The following is a 22,172-nucleotide window of genomic DNA, read 5'->3' as shown; positions in this document are numbered from 1 at the left end:
TTGGCTCCGCACCACCACATCCACCCAGCATGCCCGAGAAGCTCGATCCCTTCGCCGCGCTCGGCCTGCCGGCGACGGCCAGCGAGGCCGAGATCCGCAAGGCGTTCCGCAAGCTCTCGCTCGCGCTGCACCCCGACAAGGCGCGCGACGTGCCCGCCGACGTCGCCGCCGCGCGCTTCCACGCCGTCAAGGTGGCGTACGACGAGCTCATGGACCCCGCCGCGCGCGCCGCCGCCGCCGAGAAGAGCCGCGTCGAGCGCGCGCAGAACGAGCGCAGGCAGGCCTTCGAGGGCAAGCGCAAGGCCATGGCCGACGAGCTGGAGCGCGACGAGCGCGAGGGCGCGCGCCGCCGCACGCAGGGGCGCCGCGAGGCGCAGGCGCGCGAGGAGACACTCGCACGCCTCAAGGAGGAGGGGCGCCGCCTGCGCGAGGAGGGCCAGCGTGCGCGCGAGGAGGCCGCCGCAGAGGGCCTTGCCAAGCAGCAGGCGCCGGCGGCCGCGCAGCAGGCGGCGCCGGCAGAGGAGCAGGGCCCGGAGCTCGGTGAGTGCCAGCGGCGAATGCGCGAGACGCTGGCTGATCCGCCTTCTCTCGCAGGACCGCTGGACCTGACTGTGCGCCTGCGCTTCCCGGCAGAGCAGTACGCTGCGCTCTCTGGCGCTGATGCGCCCTCCTCGTCTTCGCCGCTCGCCACGCCGCTGGCGCGAGCGCTGAGCGCGCGCTTCGGCGCGCTGCAGCACCTGGCGCTGAGCACGCCCAAGGCGGGCAAGCGCGAGGCCACGGCGCTGGCGACGTTCGCCACGCTCGACGCCGCCTACGCCGCCGTGTGTGCCGGCGCGGAGCTGCGCTGCGCCGTCGACGCGGCGAGCGCGCTGCTCGAGGACGTGCATGTGCAGTGGGCGGCCGCGGAGAAGGGCAAGGGCCGCAGCAAGGACAGCGGCGAGCCGCAGCGCATCGCGTGGCTGCGCGAGAGGGGCAAGCTGGGCGCGCCGGCAAAGCCCGCGGCACCGCCAGCACCAGAAGAGGACCTGCCGCCAGGATGGGCGAGGCCCGAGCCCAAGGAGCAGGCCGCGGCGCCGTCCTTCTCCTTTGTGAGTGGCGCAGGCAGGCGCCGACGCGACCGCGCGGCGCTGACACCCCTCGCCCGCCGCAGAGCATGCCCGCCTCTGCCTCCTCTACGCTGACCGACGACTACGAGGCGGCGACGCTGCTGCGCATGCGCGAGACGGCACGCCGGCGCGCCGAGGAGCGCATCCGGCAGGAGGAAGCAGGCGCATAAGAAGCGTAGAAGAAGGGCAACGCAATGTCACCGCTAATCATCGCACCGGCCGCTTGGGATAAGACGATGACAATGCGGAGACGGGACCTCGGCGCGGGGGATCAAGAGACATGAGTGTGCGGGGTGTGCGGCCTTGTTCTGTGCGTACTCTGCACGTGTGCTCAGGCGAGCTTGCCCGGCATGACGGGGTGCGACGCGCTGAGGCCGCCGTCGACGGGCATGGCGATGCCATTGACGTACGACGCCTCGTCGGACGCGAGGAAGAGCACGGCGTTGGCGATCTGGCAGAAGAGGGGGCCACAGTCAGCAGACAAGCCGGCATCACGCGCATCTGCGCGCCACGCACCTCCTCTGCGGCGCCGTAGCGCTTCGTGGGGTTGAGCTGGCCGATCTTGGCGGCCGTGCCGCGCTCCTTTGCGCTCTCGAACACGGGCAGCGTCATGCCCGTCTCGATGAGCCCGGGGCACACGGCGTTGACGCGCACGCCCGTGCCGCCAAACTGCCACGCGCTCGTCTGTGCCAGCGAGATGACGGACGCCTTGCTCGCCGAGTAGTCGGCCGAGCCGGCGCCCGAGCGCAGGCCCGCCACGCTCGCCGTGAGGACGATGGAGCCGCCGGGCGCCGGCTTGCGCGCCGACGTCACCTTCATCGCCGCCGACGCGTACTTGACGGCGTGGAAGCAGCTGTGGGAGGATGCATGAGGCTGGGCGCTCTGAGCACGCGCGAGGATGGGTGATCCGAGGACGCCGCGGCGGCGCTCTGCGTACGCAGTGCCGCACTCGCCGCCCGCCGCCCGCCGCAGTGCCGCCACTCGCCCGCACGCACCTCGAGACGTTGATGCGGAAGATCTCCATGACGTCCTCGGCGTCGGTGGCGACGATGGGCGCCGCCGACGCGACGGCGGCATTGGCGAAGAAGACGTCGAGCTGGCCCTCCTCCTTGAGCGCGCGCTGGCAGATGTCCTTGATCGCCATCTCGTCGGCCGCGTCGCACTCGTGCGTCGTGACCTGGCGCGCCGGACGTCAGCGTACGGCACAGAGTCGATCCTTGGCGGCGGCTGCGCTGTGCAGGGCCACTGGCATTCCATCACGGCGGTCGCTGTGGGCCTCCACGCTCTGCCGCCTCAGCAGGCCTGCGTCTGGCAGCACAGCAGTGCACGAACACAGGCATCGCGGACAGCCCAGCGCGGCGCCGGCTGTAGCGCATGGCCGCCAGTCCAGTCCTTCCCTCTGCCTAGTCCTTCCCTCTGCCTGCTGCACGGCATGGCCGCCACTCCTGGCCCGACCTTGCCCAGACTGGCCCATCCCACGGCGACACACCTTGACGTCCGGGTAGCGCTTGTTGAGCAGCTGTGCCAGCTCCTCGAAGTTGCTGGCGTCAAAGTCGAGGCAGTAGACGTGGCGCGCGCCCTCGTGGGCAAAGAGCGTGGCGGCGGCGCGGCCGATGCCGCTGCGCGAGCCGGCGCCCGTGACGACGGCGACCTTGCCGGCGAGGCGGCCGCGGCGCGGCGCGCTCTCGAGGTGCGCACGGATGGCCGTGAGGCGTGCCACGGTGGCCTCGTAGGCGGACTTGGCGGCGTCGGACATGGTGCGTGGTGGGTGTGGGGAAGGAGGCTGGGCGATGCGGGGAAGGCGCGTTGGCTGCGAGCCGTGGCTGCGCCCGCCCGGCCCGGCGCGCGATGCCGGCCGGCCGGTGCGGCGCGCGCGAGAAGCTGCAGCCAGCATGCAGAGAGCGCACCGCCTCCGCTCGCCCACACATGCCTGCCATCCACCTCACTCGCACCGGTGGTGTCATGACTTTTCATTTTGTACAAACAGCGGCGCGTGTAGATGATGTAGAGAGAGAAGGCACACATGCTGAGGGGGTGAGGGGGCGCGAGACATACACACGGGGCGGCACACGGCACGCCTAGTCGATGCTCTCGAGCTGCGAGGCCGACGCCTCCTCGGCCTTGTCCTCGGCCGCCGCCGGCGCCGCCGCCTCAGGCTCCTCCTCGATGCTGAGGCCGAGGCTGATGAGCTTGTACAGGCGCGAGCTGAAGTCGGCCGGGTTCGGCAGCGAGAAGCCCGACGAGAGCAGCGCCGTGTCGTAGAGCAGGTGCACGAGGCTCGACACGGTGCTGTCGCCCTTGTCCGCCGCCGCCTTGCTCTTCAGCTCCTTGATGATGGCGTTGCTCGGGTTGATCTCGAGCGTCTTCTTCGACGCCATGTACGTCGACATCGACGGGTCGCGCAGCGCCTGCGCCTTCATGATGCGCTCCATGTTGCTCGACCAGCCAAACTGGCCCGTGACGAGCACGCACGGCGAGCCGACGACGCGGTTCGACGGCACGACCTTCTCGACGCTGTCGCCGAGGATCTCCTTCATCGTCGCGCACAGCTCCTCGATGCCCTGCGCCTCGGCCTCGCGCGTGCTCTTCTCCTCGTCCGTCTCCTCGAGCTCGAGGCCCTCCTTCGACACGCACACCAGCTTCTTGCCGTCGAACTCCTTGAGCTGCGTCACGGCGTACTCGTCGATGGGGTCGACCATGAGCAGCACCTCGAAGCCCTTGCGCTTCAGCACCTCGATGAACGGCGAGTCCTTGACGGCGCCGAGCGACTCGCCGGTGAGGTAGTAGATGTTCTTCTGGATCTCGGGCATGCGCGTGATGTACTCCTTGAGGCTCGTCAGCTCGTCGCCGCTCTTCGTTGAGTGGAAGCGCAGGAACTCGGCCAGCTTGCTGCGGTTCGCCGCGTCCTCGTGGATGCCGAGCTTGATGTTCTTGCCGAACGCCTCGTAGAACTTGGTGAAGTTGTCCTTGTCCTCGGCAATCTCGCTGATCATCTCGAGCGTCTTCTTGACGACGTTCTTGCGGATCACCTTGAGGATCTTGTTCTGCTGCAGCGTCTCGCGCGAGATGTTGAGCGGCAGGTCCTCCGAGTCGACGACGCCGCGCACAAAGTTGAGGTACTCGGGGATGATGTCCTCGCAGTCGTCCATGATGAAGACGCGGCGCACGTACAGCTTGATGTTGTTGCGCTTCTTCTTCGTCTCGAAGAGGTCGAACGGCGCACGCTTCGGCACGAAGAGCAGCGCCTTGAACTCGAGCTGGCCCTCGACGGAGAAGTGCTTCACGGCCAGGTGGTCCTCCCAGTCGTTGCTCATCGACTTGTAGAAGGCGCCGTACTCCTCGGGCGTGATGCTCTGGTGGTCGCGCGTCCACAGCGGCTTCGTCTTGTTCAGCTCCTCGTTCTCCGTCTTGACCGTCTTGACCGTCTTCTTGGCCTTGGTCTTCTTGTCGTCCTCGTCCTCGACCTCCTCGATCTTGGGCTTCTTCTCGTCGTCGGCGTCCTTCTCCTCCTCGTCGGCCTCGACCTCCTCCTCGACCTCCTTGGACACGACGAGCTGGATCGGGTAGCTGATGAACTCGGAGTGCTTCTTGACGATCTCCTTGATGCGCTTCTCCTCCATGTACTCCATCTGGTCCTCCTTGAGGAAGAGGCGCAGCTCCGTGCCGCGGCCGAGCGACGGGTTGACCGTGTCGGGCGTGATGGTGAAGGTGCCGCCGGCGGCCGACTCCCAGATGTACTGCTCGTCGTCGTTGTGCTTGGTGATGAGCTGCAGGTTGTCGGCGGCGAGGTAGGCCGAGTAGAAGCCGACGCCGAACTGGCCGATCATCGAGATGTCGGCGCCCGACGAGAGGGCCTCCATGAAGGCCTTGGTGCCGGACTTGGCGATGGTGCCGATGTTGTTGACTGCGCGGCGGCGGCGGCGTCAGTGCGCTGCCACGACTGCTGGCCCCTCACTCCCGTCCGCGCGCCACTCACCCAGGTCGGCCTTGGTCATGCCGATGCCCGTGTCGCGGATGGCGAGGTAGCCGGCCTCCTTGTTGGGCGTGATGCGGATGTAGAGGTCCTTCTCCGTCTCGAGCACGCTCGGGTCGGTGAGCGAGGCGTAGCGCACCTTGTCGAGCGCGTCCGAGGCGTTGGAGATGAGCTCACGCAGCTGCGCGCGGAGGTCAGCACAGGTGCGGCAGCGGCCCAGGCAGCGCGGCGGCGGCACGCACGAAGATCTCCTTGTTGGAGTAGAAGGTGTTGATGATCAGGTCCATCAGCTGGCTGATGTCGGCGGCGAAGCCGAACGCTGCGGGGCGAGGAGCGCGGGTCAGCGCATGCACGAGGGCGGACGGTGCAGCGCGGCGGCGGCGCAGCAGGCAGACGCACTCTCGGTCTCGGGCATGGCGGCGGTGCGGTTGGGGGTGATGCGGGGTGCGGGTGTGTGTGTGTGCAGAGGGGATGCGTCTGCGGGAGGATGGAGTAGCAGTCTAAGAGGTGGTGGCGCTGCCTCCTCCAGCTCACGTCGCCCTCGCCGTCCGAGCGTCTGCGCGCTTCTCGAGCTCGCGGATCTTCCAGCCACAGCGCGCCGCACACTGCTCACGCGCCTCGCGGCGTCTGGAAGGCGGCGGAAGCCTGCGCGCCAAAATCAGAAGCAGCGCTCAGGCCAGGCTCGGCCAGGGGACCGGCGCACGTGACTTCTCCCACGCACCCGCACCCCTCGCCTCCGTCTCTCCTCGCCTCTCACGCTGGCCCGTCGTTAGCAATCATCACATTGTACATGGCACAGCCCCCACCCCTCAGTTGGCCGACGACAGCTTGTCGCCGAGCGAGAGCGCAATGCCCTGCGTCTTGGAGCGGATGCGCACGTGGCCCTGGATCGTGCCGTCGGCCAGCTCCTCGATGCTCAGGTTCGCCAGCGCATCCTCGCCAAACAGGCTGCGCGCGTACAGGTTGGCACTCAGGAAGCCGCACTCGCCCGCCAGCGACGCCTCGGGCGTCAGGCACGCCATGTTCGTCGACGCCATGATGTGCGCCAGGTAGGCGCGCAGGCCGCTGCAGAGATGGGTGAGCGACCGCCGCACTGAGCGCTCTCCTCTCCTACTCACACTATCTTCGTGTTGACGTTGACCTTGTTCTCCCACTCAAACTCGGTCCACATCGAGCGGAACTGGCTCTCGCTGCACGTGGCGGGGTTGATGTAGTCCATGATGTCGACGTGCACGTCGTTGAGCACGACGCACTTGGCCTCGCCGCCCTCCTGCGTGCCCGTGCCCGACGCGCCCTCGTACGTGATGTTGCCGAAGATGACGCCCGTCTCCGTCGACGAGACCTTGATCGTCGCCTTGATGCTCTGGAACGAGTAGGGCGCCAGCGTGTGGCTCGTCGGCCGCTCGACGAGCTTGAGGTCGCCCAGCGTCGCAAACTCAATCGACAGGTTCTGCAGCGTCTCGCCCGTCTGGTTCACCACGAGCACGTCGAGGAGAATGTCGAACTGGTGCACGTTGACGTACGCCTCCGAGTACACGGCGTCCGAGAAGCCCGTCAGCTGCACGACGCGCTGCAGCTTCGAGATGAAGTCGTCGCCCGTGCCCGCCGCCGCGCCCGTCGCCTTGCTGACCTCGGCCTCGTAGTCCTCGAGGCCGCTTCCGACGCCCGCGGCGCCAGCGCCCTTCTTGCCGAGTTGCCGGAAGGCAATCACGTCGTCGGGCTGCACCTTGACCGTCTTGCTCTCGCGCGCCGCCTTCTCCTGCACCTTGCGCTCCTCGGCCGCCACCATCTTGGCGTACGCCGCCTTGGTGTCGCGCAGGAACACGTCGGCCGCCTCGGCGTCGCTCTTCTCGTCGTACGCCGCGGCGGCGAGCGTCTGCACGCACGTCATGATGCGCTCCGTCGAGTCCTCGTCGATGGGCGCCTGGGCGAACTTCGACTGGCCCACGCGCACCACGCTCGTCATGATGAGCATCGCCTCGGCCCGCATGGCGTTCTTGGCGCTCGCGTCTGTGCTGAGCTCGGCGAAGCGCAGCACGAGCTTGGTCAGCGTCGAGGAGAGCACCGTGGCCGTGTAGAAGTCGCCGAGCAGGATGAGTGACCGCAGCGGCGGCTTGGCCGCCGCCTTGACCGCCTCGAGCCGCGCGCTGGCATTTGTTTCTGACGAGAAGGCCGTCTCGGTGGCGTACGTGCCGTCGGCGAGCACGCGTGTCTTGTTCGTCTTGGCCACGACGGCCACCGCGGCGGCCGAGTCTTCGGCCTGCGTCTCAGGGTCCTCAGAGGCGGCGAGCAACCGCTCCTCGGCGGCGAGGATTGGCACCTCGCCGACGACCTTGCGGATCTGCTGCATCGCCTCCTTGACGTCCTCGACGGACCCGGCGTACTCGCCAACGATCCACAGGGCGCCGCGGAACACCTTGCCGCTCTTGATGTCGGCAAACGTCTGCAGCAGCTTCTCGACGATGGAGCTGCGCAGGTCCGGGAACTTCTCGACGACCTCGCGCACAAACGAGATGACGTCGACGGCCGACGTGTTCGAGCTGTCGCCGAGGAACTCCATGAGCACGTGCACGACGCTCGAGGCGACCTCGCTGAACTTGATGGCGCAGGTGTGGATGCTCTGGATGAGCAGCTGCCGGTACTCTGCGTTCTTGTCGTACGCGCCCGCCGCCTCGACGGTCTTCTGCAGCTCCTTCTTCAGCAGCTGCACCACCTCCTCGATGTTGCGCGACGAGACCATCTCGAGGGCAATGCCGAGCGCCTTGCGCCGCACGTCCATGTCGGGCGACGAGAGCACGCGCAGCAGGTCCATCGCCAGCGGGTCAATGACGTGCTCGTGCCGCGAGCGCAGCGCCTCGAGCCGCGAGAGCACAATGAGCTTGACGTTGTTGTCCGACTCCTTGACCACGAGCTCAATCAGCGCCGACGCCGTCGCCTTGATCGCCGCCGCGTTCTGCGTCAGCGACGTGAGGGTGATGGCCGCCTCGTACTTGACGGCGTGGCTGGGCGCAGAGAGGAGCTCGGAGATGGCGCGGATGTACTTTGCCTGCGGCAGCGTCAGACGCGGCGTGTGCGGCGCCGTGCATGCGCACCAGCCGCGCACTCACCCGGTTCGCATTCTCGCCCTTGCACTCCTTGCGGATCAGCTCAATCACCGCCAGCTGCATGAGCTCGTCCATGCTCGTGATGCCCTCCCACTGCTGCATGAGGTACTCGACGGCCTTGTCGGGCGCGGCGTGGCAGAGCAGCACAAAGGCGTTGCGCTTGCACGTGGCGTCCTGCTCGGCGGCGAGGAACGTCTCCATGAGCTCGGGCGCGTCGCTGAACATGTTGGGGTGGCGCTGGTAGATCATGTAGATGCAGAAGACGGCGTTCTTGCGCACAAACGAGTGCCGGTGCTCGAGGCATGAGAGAATCGTGGGCACGAGCGGCTCGAGCAGCTCCGGCTCGCGGATCTTCTGCAGGAAGCGCAGCGTCGAGCCGCGGATGTACTCGTTTGGATGTTGCAGGTCATTCCGGATGGCGTTGCTGGGCGCGAGCAGAGGTGTGTCAGCCGCTGAGGCTCGGACCGTCGCCTTCAAGCTGCACCCGCCGCACGTCACCTGCCATCCCCCTTGAGCCGCATCGGCCGCACGTTGCCTGCCATCCGCCTCGCCGCACGTCGCCTGCCATCCGCCTCGCGGCACATCGCACTGCTCCCTCGCCGCACATGACGCGTCTGCCACACGACTCACCACACGAGGATCATCTCCTGCTTGAGCTTGCCCTCGTCGTCGTACTTGGGGCAGACCTCCCAGTAAAAGTGGAGCATCTTCTTGAGCTGCTTGGAGCGGCTGGGCAGCACGTACTGGATGATGGGCATGAGCAGCGTCGGCTGCGGCTGCCCGTTGAGCGTGGCGACGACGATGCGGCGCAGCGTGTCGAGCTTGACGGCGTCGTCGGGGCGCTGCAGCAGCGCGCGCAGCTCGGCCGCCGGCAGCTCGCCGCCGTCGTCGGAGGGCGCGACGACGGTGTAGGCGCTGCTGTCCATGGCGGCGGTGGGCGGGGTGAGGCGATGCGGTGCGGTGCGGCGCGGCGGCGCAGAGGCAGGCGCAGGTGTGCTGAACGCCGAGAGTGTGAGGGAGGGGTGAGGGCGGTGAGGTGTTGGCTGCGTGTCGGGAAGGAGGCGCGGCCTGGGCGCTGAGGCGCGTGTGCTGGCGGCGTGCCTCGTGCGCGCCTCGCCTGCTCCCACGCCCTCCAAGCGTGGCTCGTGCTGGCGACGGCCGAATACAATAATCGCGCCGCCCTGCCTGTATTCAGCGCCGCGCGGGGTCTGACTACAACTCAGCCTTCACACGCCTCCAGCCGCCTTCGCAGAGACGCAGCGCCGCGCAGGCTTCCTCCTTCTCTACTGCCGTCCGCTCCCTCCACACCGCAGCAGCCATGGACGGCGACGACGACGACGCCTTCCTCTACGGCGGCGACGTGCCCGCCACCACGCGCCCCGACGCGCCCGCGCAGCCGCAGCAGCCCGCCGGCGCCGTGCTCGAGGCCGATGCCGTCGCGCCGCCCGACGGCGCACCCCAGGCGGAGCCGCAGCTGGAGCAGGCGGCCGCAGAGGATGCGCAGGATGAGGAGGACAGCGACGAGGAGGACGAGGACAGCGACTCGGTGAGTCGGCACGCCGTGTCCAGCGCGTGGCCGTCTCGGCGAGCAGGCATCGCAAGCAGCCGCTTGCCGGCGACAAGACGGCTGGCGGAGAGGCCACGCTGCCTTGCTCTGCTGGCACCAGCAGCGGCGACACCGCAGCCGAGGCGCTCTCTGTCTGGCCGACAGCACCGCCCACACCGCCTCCGCCGCCTCTGCTGCATCGCTGACTCGCTGACGCCCGCCGCGCCCAGGATCTCGAGATTGTGCTCGACGCCTCGGCTGCCGAGGCGCGGCCGCCGCAGCCGTATGTGCGCCCGGCACCGGTGCCGCGCGCTGCTCGTCGTGAGTGGAGCCGCAACGTGACGGTTCTGCGGCCATGCGTGTGCTCACCTCGCCGGTCCTGCAGCGCAATCCGCCATCACGACCGAGTACAACCCGCTGACGCGCGCCTCGATGCCCGGTGCGGCCGGCGCCGTCGCCGCCACGCCTGTGGCCGCAAAAATCCAGAGCGCCGCAGCGGCCGCACTGGCGTCGCCGTCGCGCGCCGTCAAGCAGGCCAGCGAGCCTGCCGCGCCGGCGCCAGCCGCTGCGGCGCCGAGCAGCGAGGCGCCGGAGCTGGGCCCGGCCGCGGCGCCGTCGACGGCGCCGTCGCTGGCCGTCCCGCCGCCCGACTCGGCGCTGATGCTGCCCGGCGCCGGGCCCGACGGCGCGCCGTCGAACATCTACGACGTCGACCCGGCCAGCCTGCCGGACCGGCCGTGGCGCAAGCCGGGCGCCGACATCAGCGACTACTTCAACTACGGCTTCGACGAGGACAGCTGGCGCCGCTACGGCGAGATGAAGCGCGGCGTGCACCAGGAGCGCGAAAAGGCGCGCACACGCGTGAGTGGGCGAAGGGCGAAGACTTTCACTGTGCGGCTTGAGCTAGGCTGACTTGGCCTCTTGCGATGCGCAGCAGATGGAGGTCGAGCAGCATGCCAATGGCAACGGCGCGCCGGCGTACAACCCGCTGGCGCATCTCGGGCCGGCGCAGCTGCAGCAGCTGCACGCGATGCAGAGCATGATGCCCGGCATGTCGCTCGAGCAGGTCGGCGCCTTCATGGGCCTGCTGCCGCCGCCGCCCGGCCCTGGCGGCATGATGGGCTACGGGATGATGGGCGGCCCAGGACCCATGTATGGGCAGCAGCAGCAGCAGTTCGGCGGTCCTCCACCGGGCATGCAGCCACCCACTGGCCCCGGCGGCCAGCAACAGCAGCAGATGCCGCCGCAGCACCAACAAGGACCGCGGCCAGGTTATCCGGGCGTGCCGTCTGGACCTTCGCAGGGCGAGGCTCAACGCCCTGGCCCGCCGCCCGGCGCGCCGAGTGGACCAGCGGCGTCGCGCGTCGCACCGGCCGATGCCGTCGAGTCACAAGCGCTGCAAGGCGGCGCGGACGCCGAGACAAGAGCAGGCTCGGCAAGCAATGCAGAGGGCGGAGCCGAGACCAGCGTGCCCACTGCGCCACGTGGGGGCAGAGACGGTGAGTTGCGCGAGACAGCGCTTCGGCCTTCATGCTCACGAGGCCTCTTTCCCTCTTCGCAGCACCACCACACGTCGCTGGTGCGCTCGCTGATGACGCAGGCGTGAGTCTGCCGCCCGGCACTCAGACAGCGAGGGGTGGCTGACATTGCAGGCACAGGACACTTCGAGCGCCTCTCTCGACGGCCGCGGCGCAGGTCCAGCCGTGCCCACCATTCGTGGCGCGCCCGCATGGGGTCCGAATCGCGGCGGCCGCGTCGCCAGTGCCGGACGCGGCGCCGCACCGCCCAAGAATGCGCCCACGGGCCCGCGCAATCCGGGCAAGCGCTACAACGACCGCGACACGGGCTCGGGCGCCGGCGATGCGCTCGACTACGGCGGCGGGCCCGGTGCCGCGGCTGCGGCTGCGGGCATGATCTACGACCGCACGCCGAGTCCGGGGCGCAGCGAGCGCGGCGAGCGCTCGAGCCGCAGACACGACTCGCCGAGCGCACGCAGCACGGGCTCGACGGCGCGCCGGGATGGCCATCGCGAGCGCGACGAGCGCCGGGATCGGGAGCGCGACGATCGCCGAGAGCGCGAGCGAGGCAAGGAGCGCGAGCGCGACCGTGAGCGCGAGCTGTCGTATCGCGAGCGCGAGCGCTCCTCGACTCGGCGCGACTCGCGGGACGATGAGAGCGCCTCGGCGCGCCGCTCGCGCACGTCGCGGCGGCGCGAGGACGAGGAGGAGTCGTCGCGACGCAGCGCCTCGCCGGGCGCCAACGGCCGCTCGGCAGACACCACCGGCGGCGTCAAGCTCTCCATCCGCGGCACCGCATCACGCCGCGCCGACGAGCGCCTTGCGTCGCCGCAGGACGAGCAGAGCGAGTCGGCCTCTGCCTCCGGACGCCGCGCTGGAGGCACCTCGTCGAGCCGTCGCACGGGCAGCTCGCGCGCCGGCGGCCAAGGCGAGCGCGACGAGGAGCCGTCGAGCCGCTCCGAACGCTCGCGCGGCGACGATCGCGAACGCTCGTCGCACCGCCGCGAACGCAGCTCGCGCCACTCGAGCACGGAGCGCGAGGGCCATCGCGAGCGCGACTCGGCGGCGTACAGGGAGGAGCGCGACGCGCCGCCCAGCCGCTCCTCGCGCGCCGCAGCAGGCAGCCGGAGCGGCGACAAAAGAGAGTCGGCCAGCGCATCGTCGAGCGCAACGCGCAAGCGCACGGCGCCCGACGTCGAGGCTGAGTCGTCGTCTTCGCGCAAGAGGCGCTGATCCCTTACCCCACCTCACACCTTATTCTGCAATGCAACATGCCAAGGCCAAGAGCAAGAATGAGAGCAGCGTCGATTGATCCGACCCTACTTGACATCCTCTTCCTCCATCTCCATCTCCTGCTTCTCCTCCTTTGCGCCGCCCGCCGGCGTGTCCTGCTTGCGGCGCGGCGCCCGTGGTGCGCCCTCGGCGCCGTTGCCGCCGAGCAGCAGCTTGAGGCGTGCGCGCACGCTCGTCTTGGCGCGGTGCGGCAGGACCTTCATGGCGTCGACGACGGTGCTGCATTGCACAGATGGCATCAGCAAGGGGTGCAGCGTCGATGCGCGCGGCTCAGCTTACATGCTGCTGCGCACGTACGCCCACAGCGCCTCGTCCTCCTCCTTGGTGAACGGCGTGGCCTTGGGCGCGGCGGCCTTGGCGCTGCTGCTGCTCGACGCCTTTGCCGCCTTTGCTTCGTCCTTGACGCGCACGGCTGGCATGTGTGATGGCCTTGGGCTTAGTGGAGTGGCTTGGGATGAGCTGCTACGTCGCTGCGATGGACGAGGAGCGGAGGCAAGGTGCGTGATGAGCAGCCGGCGAGGGCTGCCGGACTCATCTCGGCGCCTCGCAGCGGCACTCACGCACGGCCCATGAACAGCGCTCATCACTCGTGGCCCCACACCGCACGTCCACTCAGTGTCGGCGCGCTAGATTCGGATGTGCTCCTGAGCAGCGTGTGTAGCAGCTGTGCATTGCCAAGACGATGTGTGAGAGGTGGTGTGGGGGTGTGCTTCTTTGCTGTGGGTGTGCAGCGCACCGCAGCGGTGCCGGGAGCGACACGAGGCTCGCTCCCCAAGAAGCACTTGCTGCGCGGGCGTCGGGCTTTTGGACTCGAGGAGAGGGGTGGGGGAATGTATGAGAGAGAGAGCAAGATTACAAGAGAGGGTGGGGGAAAGGGGAGCATGCAGACGAGAAAAGGAGAGGGTGACGCAGAGAGAAGGGAAGAGCCAAGACCGAGAGAGCACGGGAGGCTTTAACTTAGTCCTTCTTCTCGCCCTCGCCCTCCTTGGGCTGCTGCTGCTGGTCGTTGGCCTGCGCGCGGGCCTCGTACACCTTCTTGAAGAGGCCGAGCGACGCCTGCTGCGTGGCGTCGATCTTCTGGCGCAGCGTGTCGGCGTCAACCTCGCTCTCGCCGCCCTGGGCCTGCGCCGCGAGCTCCTCGAGCTCCTTGACGAGCTTGAGCACGTTCTCCTTCTCCTCGCCCGCTAGCTGCTCGCCGAACTCGGCAATCGCCTTGCTCGTCTCGCCGGCCACCGACTGGGCGCGGTTGGACTCCTCGATGAGCGCCTTGCGCGCCTTGTCTGCCTCGGCGTGCTGCTCGGCATCGGCCATCATGCGCTCGACCTCCTCGTCGCTCAGGCCCGAGCCGGCGGCGATCGTCACGGCGGCGTCCTTGTTGGTGGCCTTGTCCTTGGCGGACACGTTGACCTGAGAAAGGAGGTCGCGTCAGCGCGCATTCTCACACCCTTCGCCGCGCGCAACTCACAATGCCGTCGGCGTCAATGTCGAACGTGACCTCGATCTGCGGCACACCCTTGGGCGCCGGCGGGATGCCCGACAGCTGGAAGTTGCCGAGCAGCTTGTTGTCGCGCACAAGCTCGCGCTCGCCCTGGTACACCTGAATGTCGACGGCGGTCTGGCCGTCGGCCTGGAAAGAAGTGCGCGTCAGACGCGCGCACAGGTGCCACCTCGAGCGCCACTCACAGCAGTCGAGAAGACCTGGCTCTTCTTGGTCGGGATCGTCGTGTTGCGGTTGATGAGACGCGTGAAGACGCCGCCGAGCGTGTTGATGCCGAGCGAGAGCGGCGTCACGTCGAGCAGCAGGATGTCGGTGACCTGGCCGCTGAGCACGCCGCCCTGGATCGAGGCGCCGATGGCGACGGCCTCGTCCGGGTTCACGCCCTTGCTCGGGTCGCGCTTGAAGATGCTCTTGACCGTCTCGAGCACCTTGGGCATGCGCGACATGCCGCCGACCATGATGACCTCCTGCACCTCGCTCGGCTTGACGCCGGCGTCGGAGAGAGCCTTCTTGCACGGCTCGACGGTGCGCTCGATGAGCTTGCCCACGAGGCCCTCGAGCTGCGAGCGGCTCATCTTCATGTTGATGTGCTTCGGGCCCGAAGCGTCGGCGGTGATGTACGGCAGCGAGATGTCCGTCTGCGACGTGCTCGACAGCTCGATCTTGGCCTTCTCGGCACCCTCGCGGATGCGCTGAATGGCCATGCGGTCCTTGCCCAGGTCGATGCCGCTCTCCTTCTTGAACTCCTTGACGATGTGCTCGACGAGCACAATGTCGAAGTCCTCACCGCCGAGGTGCGTGTCGCCGTTGGTGCTCTTCACCTCGAACACGCCCTTCTGCATCTCGAGAATCGACACGTCGAAGGTGCCGCCTCCCAGGTCGAACACGGCAATCACCGACGACTCGGTGCGGTCCAGGCCGTAGGCCAGCGCCGCGGCGGTCGGCTCGTTGATCACGCGGAGCACCTCCAGACCAGCGATGGCGCCGGCGTCCTTCGTCGATTGCCGCTGGGCGTCGTTGAAGTAGGCCGGGACAGTGATGACTGCGCGCGCATTCTGCGTCAGCGACCGCAGACAAAGGAGCTCACTAGCAAGTCTTTGAGGCTGCGCAGGACAGCAGCAAGCGGCCCGAGCCACCGCAGCGCATGTCACACGCCACTCCACCCGTGCACGCATCACTCACCGGCGTGGCCGACGGACTTGCCAAGGTAGCTGGCGGCCGTCTCCTTCATCTTGCCCACGACAAAGCCGCCGATCTGGCTGGGCGAGTACTTGGTGCCGCGCACCTCGAGCCATGCGTCGCCGTTGGAGTGCGGCACAATCTTGAAGGGCACGTTGTTGAGGTCCTTCTGCACCTCCTTGTCCTGGAACTTGCGGCCGATGAGGCGCTTCGTGGCGAAGAGCGTGCCCTCGGGGTTCACGACAGCCTGGCGCTTGGCCGGCACGCCGACGAGCCGCTCGCCCTCCTTGGTGAAGGCGACGACGGAGGGCGTGGTGCGGCCGCCCTCGGCGTTCTCGAGCACGCGCGCGGCCTGGCCCTCCATGATGGAGACGCACGAGTTGGTCGCTGCGGAGAGGGGTGAGCTGCTGCGCTGCGCGGTGCGGCTCGCTGCGCTACTCACTGCCCAGGTCAATGCCGATGACGGGGCCGGTGACCTCTGCGGAAGGCGTCAGTACGGCAGAGCGTGACGCTGAGCGCTGTGCCACTCACTGCCAGAGTTGAAGCGGGCGCCCATGGGCGTCATGCGCTGCAGGCCCGCACGGCGTCAGCACTGCTGCTCCCTCTCTCTCATACCCTCCCCGTGCGGCCACTCACCGCCAGCTGGGCAGCGCGCATGGGCTGCGGCATAGCGGCGCGTGCGCCGGCAGCGACGCGCATGCCACGAGTGAGACCGTACATGGCGTGTGAGGGTGTGTGCGGTGGCGGAGAGGGGATGGATGTGGTGCGGAGCGAGGTGGCCACGGCTGCAGCAAGACGCTTGGCTGCCTTGCCGCCGCCTCGTCGCCTGACATCAGCCGCGGCGGCGCTCCGGCTGCGCTGTGGCTGCGCGCTGCGCCACGCCCAAGGCGCACACGCTTCTCTGTCCTTCGCTTCTTCGCGCGGCGTAGGCCGGACCGGGCGTCGGGCAGCGTCGGCCGACGAGCGCCGCTGCAGCCTGCGCTCACTGCGCGGCGCGGCCAGGCACCTCCACAGCACGCGCGCATGTGTCACGCCGGGCCAGCGTCTGCCATGCTCGCTGCCTTCTCACCCTCATCTCTATCCTCGATACCCACATCAGCACCATGGGCGTCCGCGGCCTGGCCACGTATGTCGCACAAGAGGCGGCACGCACCGGCAGCACGCTCTCGTACGACTGCGCCGCCGCACCCAGCGTGGCCAGCAGCAGCACCGATGCAGGCGACGCCGGCAGCAGCAGCAGCAGCAGCAGCAGCAGCAGCAGCAGCAGCAGCGGCCATGCACATGCCGCACAGATGCAGGCCGCCGCCGACGCTGCGCCGCCCGGCCGCACGCTCGTCGTCGACGGCCTCTGCTTCCTCTACCACACCTACTACGCCAGCTTCCGCGAGTCGCTGCGCGGCGGCGACTATGTGGCCTATGCGGCCTACGTGCGCAGCGTCGTCGCCGCCTGGCGGTGAGTGGAGCGGCGCCGGTCTGCAGATCCTCTCTCACTTCTAGTTCTGTCAGCGCCGCTGGACTGTACCCCATCTTCATCTTCGACGGCCCGCTGCTGCCCGCCAAGCTGCCGACGATGCTGGCGCGGCGGCGCAGCCTGGCCGGCAGCACGCACACCTTCATGCTCTCGTCGCCCGCCACGCGCGCCTCGCGCCGCTGGCAGCTCGAGTGTGGCCTCGTGCCGCCGCTGCTCTTCCACGCGCTCCTCGAGGCGCTTCAGCGCTGTGCGCCGCCCGTGCCGCGCCTCTTTGCGCCGTGCGAGGCCGACAGCGCCGTCGCCGAGCTGGCGCTGCGCACCGGCGGCCACGCGCTGAGCCAGGACTCGGACTTCTTCATTCTCTGTGCGCGCGGCGTCGGCACGTCTTACGTGCCCATCGACTCGATCCAGTATGTCATTGCGCCGCCGAAGAAGGATGCGGCGCCGGAGGAGACGCCCGAGGACAACGACGGCTTCGAGCAGGTGGGCAAGCGCAAGCGCGGCGCCCGCCGCGCCGCGCCCGCCGAGGCCGACGAGACGCTCTCGAGCCACCCGCCGAGCGACCTCAGCACGCTGCTGGCCGTGCGGCTGCGCTCGTACTCGGCACACGCGCTGGCGGGCAAGCTGCAGCTGCCGCCGACGCTGCTGCCGCTCTTTGCCGCCATCGCGGGCAACGACTACACGGGCGAGCTGCAGGAGCGTATCCTGCTGCACCACGCGCCGGGCCAGGAGCGCATCCCCGAGGCGGCCGAGCTGCTGCGCTCCGCCTGGGCCAGCAGTCTGAGCGGCAGCAAGAGCGGCAAGGTGACGCCGCAGCGCCGCGGCCTCGCGCGCGGCGTCTCGGACAGCGCCGGCAGCGCGCTCAGCGACGACGGCACGGCCACGGCGGCCACGTCTGCCGCCGCCACGCCGCGGCCCTCGGCATTCGGCGGCGCACCGCCGACGCCCGTCGACCCTGTGCGCGCCCTCGTGCTCGCCGTCGTGCAGAAGGCCCTGCTGCGCGCCGAAGCGGCACGCGCGGGCGTGTACGTCACCACGGCCGAGCGCGACACGCTCGTCGACGGCATCATCGACTCGGCGGCGACGTACAGCGTGCTGACGCACTCAAGTGCGCCGCATCTCGCCAGTCCCTCTGCGCCCTTCTTTGCCTCGTCGCTGCCCGACGGCGCCCACGCCGAGGCGCTGGAGCTGTACCGTGCCGCCTATGCGCGCGGCCAGCTGCGCGAGTCGCTCGTCGAGGCGCTGACGTCGCGCGTGTTTCTCTCGCGCATCTTCCTCGAGGACCCAGAGAGCAAGAGCACACAGACGGTGGCCGCGCGCGAAGTGCGCACGTGGCTCTGGGCCGTGCTGTTCGACGTGTGGGGCATGCAATGGGCTCGCGACACGCTCGAGGAGCCCATGCTCGAGGAGGAGGAAGAGAGCGAGGACGACGAGCCGCAGCCGTACAACCTCAGCCGCGCGTACCGCGAGGGCGAACGGCCAGACGACGTCATCTCCGTCAACACAGAGTCGAGCGAGAGCGGCGACGACGAGGACGATGAGAAGGAGGAAGAGCTCGACATGGACGACCTGCCGGCACGGCCTGGCTCCGCGATGGGCTCAATAGGCGCCGCCAGCCGCGAGGTCAAGCCGCCGCCGGTGGTGACGGAGTGGGTGCGCAAGGGCGAGCGCTTCGTCGGCGATGCTATTCCCATCGCCTCGCTGGTCACGCTGCTGTCGGAGGCCGAGGACACGCTGCCCCCCAGCCTCTCCGAGCTGCTGGGCCAGCACCGCGCCAGCGCCGGTGTGGCGTCCGACGAGGCGAGCGCCGAGGCGCCAGCGGCGGACCCGAAGCCGCCGCCCTTCGTGCTGCAGTCGGCAGACGTGCGGCGCGACCTCTTCCTCTTTGCGCTGGGCGCCCACACGCCGCGTGTGCTGGCGCTGCCGGTGCCGCTGCAGCCGCTGGCGGCCGTGCTGCGGCACGTTGTGCGCTCCGACGCGGCACGCCTCGGCGAGCGCACAGCAAAGTACGCCTGGACGAAGGCGGAGCTCAAGGCGGCGGTACACGCCGGCTGCGTGGCGCTGCGCGCGCACTCGCAGCAGTCGGACGACGCTGCAGCTGCTGCCTTCGAGCGGCCCACGGGCGCCGCAGATGCGCAGCCAACCGTGCGGCACATCCACGCCAGCACGACGGTGCAGCTGCTGCTCGAGACGTCGCATCTGCTCGCGCAGGCGCTGCTGCTCGAGCACGTGCCGCCGCACGCGCTGCACGACGGCCCGTCGTTCCACGCGCATCTGCAGGGCCACTACGGGCCCGACGAGGCGCACGAGGAGCGCCTGCTGCACGCCGTGCTCGAGGGCAACGACGCCGTGCTGGCTATCGACGTCGAGCTGGCGCGCCGCGAGAAGAAGGCGCAGAAGAAAAAGGACGCCTCGCTCGCCAACAGCGTGCCGGGCGCGCCGGTGCGTGCCAAGCCGCCGCCGCCAAAGAACGCCTTCGAGGCGCTGCTCGGCGACAGCGAGACCTAGACTACCCATAGAGCCAAGCTTGCAATCTAGACTGCACCACGCCTGTGGGGTATGAGACCTGCATTTGCGGAGCCCGAAGCACTGTATCGTGTGTGGCGCTCAGGCGGAGGCGGCCGCCGGCGGCTGCGTGACATCGAACGTGACGCCCTCCTGCGTGTCGACCGTCTTGCCGTTGAGCACCTTTGTGGTGATGGTGCCGTCCTGATTGCCAAAGTAGGCCGCCTGCACGACGTCGACGAAGAGGCCGACCTCGAGCACGCCGGTCAGCAGCTTGATCTGCTGCAGCAGCGCGCGCGGCTGCGCCATGACCTCGGCGGAGAAGGGCGCGTCGATGACGAAGTTGCTGGCAAAGGAGCAGCGCATCAGCGGCTCGTTCTGGCGATGAAAGCGCACATGCGTCTCACCCATTGTCCGTCACCACCGGGCCGGCCTTGGCCTTGCCCATGCGCAGCACCGGCTTGCCGCCCATGCGCTGCAGGTCGCGCATCACCTTGGCGTAGGCAAACTCGGCCACCTCGACGGGCACGCCCTGCGTCCAGGCCTGCCCGAGCGCCGTGCCGTTCTTGCGGTAGTCGGCCACGACGACGAACACCTTGGCCGCCTCGGCCAGCACCTTCTCGCGCAGGTGGCACGCGCCGCCGCCCTTGATGGCGTTGAGCGCGGAGTCGACCCTGCGTGGGCGCGTCAGAAATGCAGCGAGGGTGGCTGCGGCATGGCTCACTCGTCTGCACCGTCGATGGTCACGTCGATGACCGGGTAGCAGTCGACGTCGCCGAGCTGCAGGCCTGGCAGGTGCACGAGCGGCGCATCAGCTGTGGCGCACGAGTCACGACTGTTCAGGCGGCTCACCGGCGTGCACGATGAGCTCCTTGGACTGGAAGCCCGTGGGCACGAACCAGCGGCCGGCATTGACGGCCTTGCCCTGCTGCACGATGCGCTCCACGACGTACGGCACCGTCGAGCCTGCGCGTAGATGGTCAGCATGGACACAACGCGAAGGCGCAATGCCGCGCGGAGCGGCGCAGCACAACAGCGGACCAGCGCCGGCGGAGCAGATGTCTGGCACTGCAGCTGATACGGCGCACCAGCGCTGGTGGAGCCGATGCACGGCACATCGCCTTGGCAGCTGCAGCGCAGGCGGAGCGTGGGCCACAGCACACACGCCGCCGCTGCCGGGCTATCCAGCGCAGGGGCCTCGCAGTGCACACCGCCCGTGCCCCTCTGTCCACATCGCACACGCCACGCACCGCTGCCAATGCCAATCACGCGGTCCTCGGCGCGCACGTGTGCGTCGACGGCGGCGTAGGCAGCGGCGCGCTTGGCCGCCTCGACGCCGTCGAGCTGCGGCAGCTGCAGGCGTGCGCTGGTAGACGAGGCCATGGTGCGGGGGTGCGGCGTGGAGAGGAGGGTGAGCGAGGTGCGTGCGAGACGAAGGAGCATGCAGTCGGCGTGAGGGTCCAGAGGCAGCCGCAGCGGCCGGAGCAGCGCACGCTCCACTCGACGGCCGCGGTGACAGCGAGATCAGCGGGATGCACAGTGACATCGCCGAGCAGCCGCACGAGAGAGGGGGCCGTTCCCACGCGACTGGCACCGCGGCGAGAGGGCAGCCGCAGCGGCGCGCAGAGCTGCGTGTCACGTGCGCGGCAGCCGTCGGGCGTGCGACTCCTTGGCCGCTTCTCAGCCCTCTCACCCAACTTCGCCGCGCCCGCTGCCCGCCGCCGCCCGGCGCTGCTTGAGGCACCGCGCCCGCGTCTCTGCTCCCTACCAACCCCCACCCACCTCAAGTCACTCTCATCTTGTGAGCATGCCGCCTCCGACACTTGCTCGCGCGCATGCACTCGCACACACCCGTGCACCCGTGCGCCTCTCGTCGCCTGGCGCACGCCGCCGCGCCTGCTGCCGCGCCGCGCGCCGGTGCGGCGTGGCATGGCTGCGACGGCTGGAGCAGCAGGGGCGCAGGCGGACCATCGCCGTGCGCAGAGGCCGCAGCGCGCCGTCCCGGCATAGGGTGTGCTGGCTTTTGCTCGCTGTCGAGCAGCGGCTGCGGCCTGTGCAGCGCGGCCTGGGCGCGCAGCAATGGGCGAGGGAGAGGATCGGCATGGGCGGCGGCAGGCGCAGCAGGAGCGAGATGCAGCGAGACAGCACCGGCATCGGGCGAGGGACAGCGCTGCTGTCGGTGCTGCCACGCTCTCGTCCGCCCTGAGTGCCGGCCAAGGGCTGCTGAGATGTGCTGCGATGAGTAGTCGGTAGCCGGCGCAGCATGGCTGACATTGCGCTCGCCGCACAGTCAAAATGGTCAACCGGGAGGCATTCAAGCGCTACGTCGAGGTCGGCCGCGTCGTGCTGGTCAACAAGGGCCAGGGCGAGGGCAAGCTGGCCGTGATTGCCGACATTGTCGACCACAACAAGGTGCGTCGGCGCGAGAGAGAGAGGAAGGGAGGGAGCGGGACGCGGCGGCGGACGAAGATGGGATCGGCCGATGGGACAGGCTCGGCGGAGCGAACATAGCAGACCAGGAGAGGAGCATGTGGAGATGCCAGCCGGCGAGATGGGCTACCGAGCCGCGATAGGCGAAGCCATGCTGGCGCAACCCGCGGCGGCCACGCCCTCCAGCACATGTCAAGACCCCGTCCTGCTGCATCGAGTGCTGACATCTGTCCCTCCAGGCCATCATTGACGGCCCGGCTTCGGGCGTCGAGCGCCAGGTGATCCAGTACAAGTACATCTCCCTGACGCCGCACGTCGTGCCCAAGATTGCGCGCGCCGCCGGCAGCTCGGCCATCGCCAAGCAGTTCGAGGCGTCGGGCGTGGCGCAGAAGTGGGCCGAGTCGGCGTGGGCCAAGAAGCGCGCGGCGCGCAAGGCCAAGGCCGCCACGACGGACTTTGAGCGCTTCGAGATCATGCTGCTCAAGAAGCAGCGCCGCTACTTGGTCGGTGCCCAGGCCGCCAAGATCAAGGCTTAAAATGTCATGCGTCT

The 22,172-nt window shown here is 69.1% G+C and overlaps 11 protein-coding genes across 11 annotated transcripts; 5 read left to right on the top strand and 6 right to left on the bottom strand.

Annotated features, from left to right (window-relative positions):
* Positions 1–29: 29 nt before the first annotated feature.
* Positions 30–1,320, top strand: FA09DRAFT_361503 (DnaJ-domain-containing protein; the record flags this gene model as incomplete). The annotated part of the gene is made up of 3 exons (XM_025745362.1): positions 30–540; positions 595–1,088; positions 1,151–1,320. 3 exons carry the CDS (start codon positions 30–32, stop codon positions 1,274–1,276), a joined length of 1,131 nt encoding a protein of 376 aa, XP_025597507.1. The 3' UTR covers positions 1,277–1,320.
* Positions 1,217–2,868, bottom strand: FA09DRAFT_330860 (NAD(P)-binding protein). The gene is made up of 4 exons (XM_025742773.1): positions 2,596–2,868; positions 2,102–2,283; positions 1,623–1,959; positions 1,217–1,557 (listed from the first exon to the last, which is right to left on the bottom strand). Exons 1-4 carry the CDS (start codon positions 2,860–2,862, stop codon positions 1,438–1,440), a joined length of 906 nt encoding a protein of 301 aa, XP_025597506.1. The 5' UTR covers positions 2,863–2,868; the 3' UTR covers positions 1,217–1,437.
* A 1-nt stretch (position 2,869) lies between these two features.
* FA09DRAFT_330858 (heat shock protein 90-1) lies at positions 2,870–5,534 on the bottom strand. The gene is made up of 4 exons (XM_025742772.1): positions 5,479–5,534; positions 5,322–5,398; positions 5,083–5,260; positions 2,870–5,010 (listed from the first exon to the last, which is right to left on the bottom strand). The coding sequence occupies exons 1-4, from the start codon at positions 5,492–5,494 to the stop codon at positions 3,185–3,187; spliced, it is 2,097 nt and encodes a 698-aa protein (XP_025597505.1). The 5' UTR covers positions 5,495–5,534; the 3' UTR covers positions 2,870–3,184.
* Positions 5,535–5,888: 354 nt separating this feature from the next.
* Positions 5,889–9,229, bottom strand: FA09DRAFT_320228 (Coatomer, beta subunit; the record flags this gene model as incomplete). The annotated part of the gene is made up of 4 exons (XM_025740970.1): positions 8,814–9,229; positions 8,187–8,607; positions 6,198–8,125; positions 5,889–6,144 (listed from the first exon to the last, which is right to left on the bottom strand). The coding sequence occupies exons 1-4, from the start codon at positions 9,107–9,109 to the stop codon at positions 5,889–5,891; spliced, it is 2,901 nt and encodes a 966-aa protein (XP_025597504.1). The 5' UTR covers positions 9,110–9,229.
* A 1,160-nt stretch (positions 9,230–10,389) lies between these two features.
* FA09DRAFT_299148 (hypothetical protein) lies at positions 10,390–10,641 on the top strand (the record flags this gene model as incomplete). Its single annotated transcript, XM_025740271.1, has 1 exon — positions 10,390–10,641. The coding sequence occupies one exon, from the start codon at positions 10,390–10,392 to the stop codon at positions 10,639–10,641; it is 252 nt and encodes an 83-aa protein (XP_025597503.1).
* Positions 10,642–12,548: 1,907 nt separating this feature from the next.
* On the bottom strand, positions 12,549–13,177 carry FA09DRAFT_330857 (hypothetical protein). Its single transcript, XM_025742771.1, has 2 exons — positions 12,819–13,177; positions 12,549–12,758 (listed from the first exon to the last, which is right to left on the bottom strand). Exons 1-2 carry the CDS (start codon positions 13,121–13,123, stop codon positions 12,566–12,568), a joined length of 498 nt encoding a protein of 165 aa, XP_025597502.1. The 5' UTR covers positions 13,124–13,177; the 3' UTR covers positions 12,549–12,565.
* Positions 13,178–13,496: 319 nt separating this feature from the next.
* Positions 13,497–15,936, bottom strand: FA09DRAFT_298973 (putative SSC1-mitochondrial HSP70 member; the record flags this gene model as incomplete). The annotated part of the gene is made up of 7 exons (XM_025740264.1): positions 13,497–13,946; positions 14,005–14,166; positions 14,223–15,079; positions 15,220–15,603; positions 15,659–15,694; positions 15,748–15,784; positions 15,853–15,936. The coding sequence occupies 7 exons, from the start codon at positions 15,934–15,936 to the stop codon at positions 13,497–13,499; spliced, it is 2,010 nt and encodes a 669-aa protein (XP_025597501.1).
* Positions 15,937–16,297: 361 nt separating this feature from the next.
* Positions 16,298–19,446, top strand: FA09DRAFT_330855 (PIN domain-like protein). The gene is made up of 2 exons (XM_025742770.1): positions 16,298–16,669; positions 16,723–19,446. Exons 1-2 carry the CDS (start codon positions 16,320–16,322, stop codon positions 19,193–19,195), a joined length of 2,823 nt encoding a protein of 940 aa, XP_025597500.1. The 5' UTR covers positions 16,298–16,319; the 3' UTR covers positions 19,196–19,446.
* Positions 19,056–20,613, bottom strand: FA09DRAFT_330853 (putative RKI1-D-ribose-5-phosphate ketol-isomerase). Its single transcript, XM_025742769.1, has 5 exons — positions 20,443–20,613; positions 20,045–20,158; positions 19,917–19,980; positions 19,600–19,866; positions 19,056–19,538 (listed from the first exon to the last, which is right to left on the bottom strand). The coding sequence occupies exons 1-5, from the start codon at positions 20,573–20,575 to the stop codon at positions 19,295–19,297; spliced, it is 822 nt and encodes a 273-aa protein (XP_025597499.1). The 5' UTR covers positions 20,576–20,613; the 3' UTR covers positions 19,056–19,294.
* A 55-nt stretch (positions 20,614–20,668) lies between these two features.
* FA09DRAFT_65484 (hypothetical protein) lies at positions 20,669–21,475 on the top strand. The gene has a single exon (XM_025745769.1). The coding sequence runs from the start codon at positions 21,028–21,030 to the stop codon at positions 21,436–21,438; it is 411 nt and encodes a 136-aa protein (XP_025597498.1). The 5' UTR covers positions 20,669–21,027; the 3' UTR covers positions 21,439–21,475.
* A 12-nt stretch (positions 21,476–21,487) lies between these two features.
* Positions 21,488–22,158, top strand: FA09DRAFT_298927 (putative RPL14B-ribosomal protein; the record flags this gene model as incomplete). Its single annotated transcript, XM_025740262.1, has 2 exons — positions 21,488–21,604; positions 21,862–22,158. The coding sequence occupies 2 exons, from the start codon at positions 21,488–21,490 to the stop codon at positions 22,156–22,158; spliced, it is 414 nt and encodes a 137-aa protein (XP_025597497.1).
* Between the last annotated feature and the right edge of the window lie 14 nt (positions 22,159–22,172).

The sequence above is a fragment of the Tilletiopsis washingtonensis genome (assembly GCF_003144115.1).
Source record: "Tilletiopsis washingtonensis strain MCA 4186 unplaced genomic scaffold FA09scaffold_14, whole genome shotgun sequence".
NCBI lineage: Eukaryota > Fungi > Basidiomycota > Exobasidiomycetes > Entylomatales > Tilletiopsis > Tilletiopsis washingtonensis.
Note: the sequence above shows the minus strand (reverse complement) of the source record. Positions and strands in the feature narration are given on the sequence as shown.

What these genes read in the sequence shown, in the direction of transcription:
- FA09DRAFT_330860 (XM_025742773.1), bottom strand. Translation starts at nt 2,862, where the DNA reads ATGTCCGACGCCGCCAAGTCCGCCTACGAGGCCACCGTGGCACGCCTC. An exon ending in AGCGCTACCCGGACGTCAAG is followed by an intron (nt 2,284 to 2,595) that starts GTGTGTCGCCGT and finishes CCGGCGCGCCAG; the next exon opens with GTCACGACGCACGAGTGCGA. An exon ending in GCTACGGCGCCGCAGAGGAG is followed by an intron (nt 1,558 to 1,622) that starts GTGCGTGGCGCG and finishes CTCTTCTGCCAG; the next exon opens with ATCGCCAACGCCGTGCTCTT.
- FA09DRAFT_330858 (XM_025742772.1), bottom strand. An exon ending in ACTCCAACAAGGAGATCTTC is followed by an intron (nt 5,261 to 5,321) that starts GTGCGTGCCGCC and finishes CTCCGCGCGCAG; the next exon opens with CTGCGTGAGCTCATCTCCAA. An exon ending in CATGACCAAGGCCGACCTGG is followed by an intron (nt 5,011 to 5,082) that starts GTGAGTGGCGCG and finishes GCCGCCGCGCAG; the next exon opens with TCAACAACATCGGCACCATC.
- FA09DRAFT_330857 (XM_025742771.1), bottom strand. Translation starts at nt 13,123, where the DNA reads ATGAGCGCTGTTCATGGGCCGTGCGTGAGTGCCGCTGCGAGGCGCCGA. An exon ending in GCGTACGTGCGCAGCAGCAT is followed by an intron (nt 12,759 to 12,818) that starts GTAAGCTGAGCC and finishes TGTGCAATGCAG; the next exon opens with CACCGTCGTCGACGCCATGA.
- FA09DRAFT_330855 (XM_025742770.1), top strand. Translation starts at nt 16,320, where the DNA reads ATGGGCGTCCGCGGCCTGGCCACGTATGTCGCACAAGAGGCGGCACGC. An exon ending in AGCGTCGTCGCCGCCTGGCG is followed by an intron (nt 16,670 to 16,722) that starts GTGAGTGGAGCG and finishes TAGTTCTGTCAG; the next exon opens with CGCCGCTGGACTGTACCCCA.
- FA09DRAFT_330853 (XM_025742769.1), bottom strand. Translation starts at nt 20,575, where the DNA reads ATGGCCTCGTCTACCAGCGCACGCCTGCAGCTGCCGCAGCTCGACGGC. An exon ending in CGTGATTGGCATTGGCAGCG is followed by an intron (nt 20,159 to 20,442) that starts GTGCGTGGCGTG and finishes ATCTACGCGCAG; the next exon opens with GCTCGACGGTGCCGTACGTC. An exon ending in GGAGCTCATCGTGCACGCCG is followed by an intron (nt 19,981 to 20,044) that starts GTGAGCCGCCTG and finishes TGCACCTGCCAG; the next exon opens with GCCTGCAGCTCGGCGACGTC.
- FA09DRAFT_65484 (XM_025745769.1), top strand. Translation starts at nt 21,028, where the DNA reads ATGCACTCGCACACACCCGTGCACCCGTGCGCCTCTCGTCGCCTGGCG.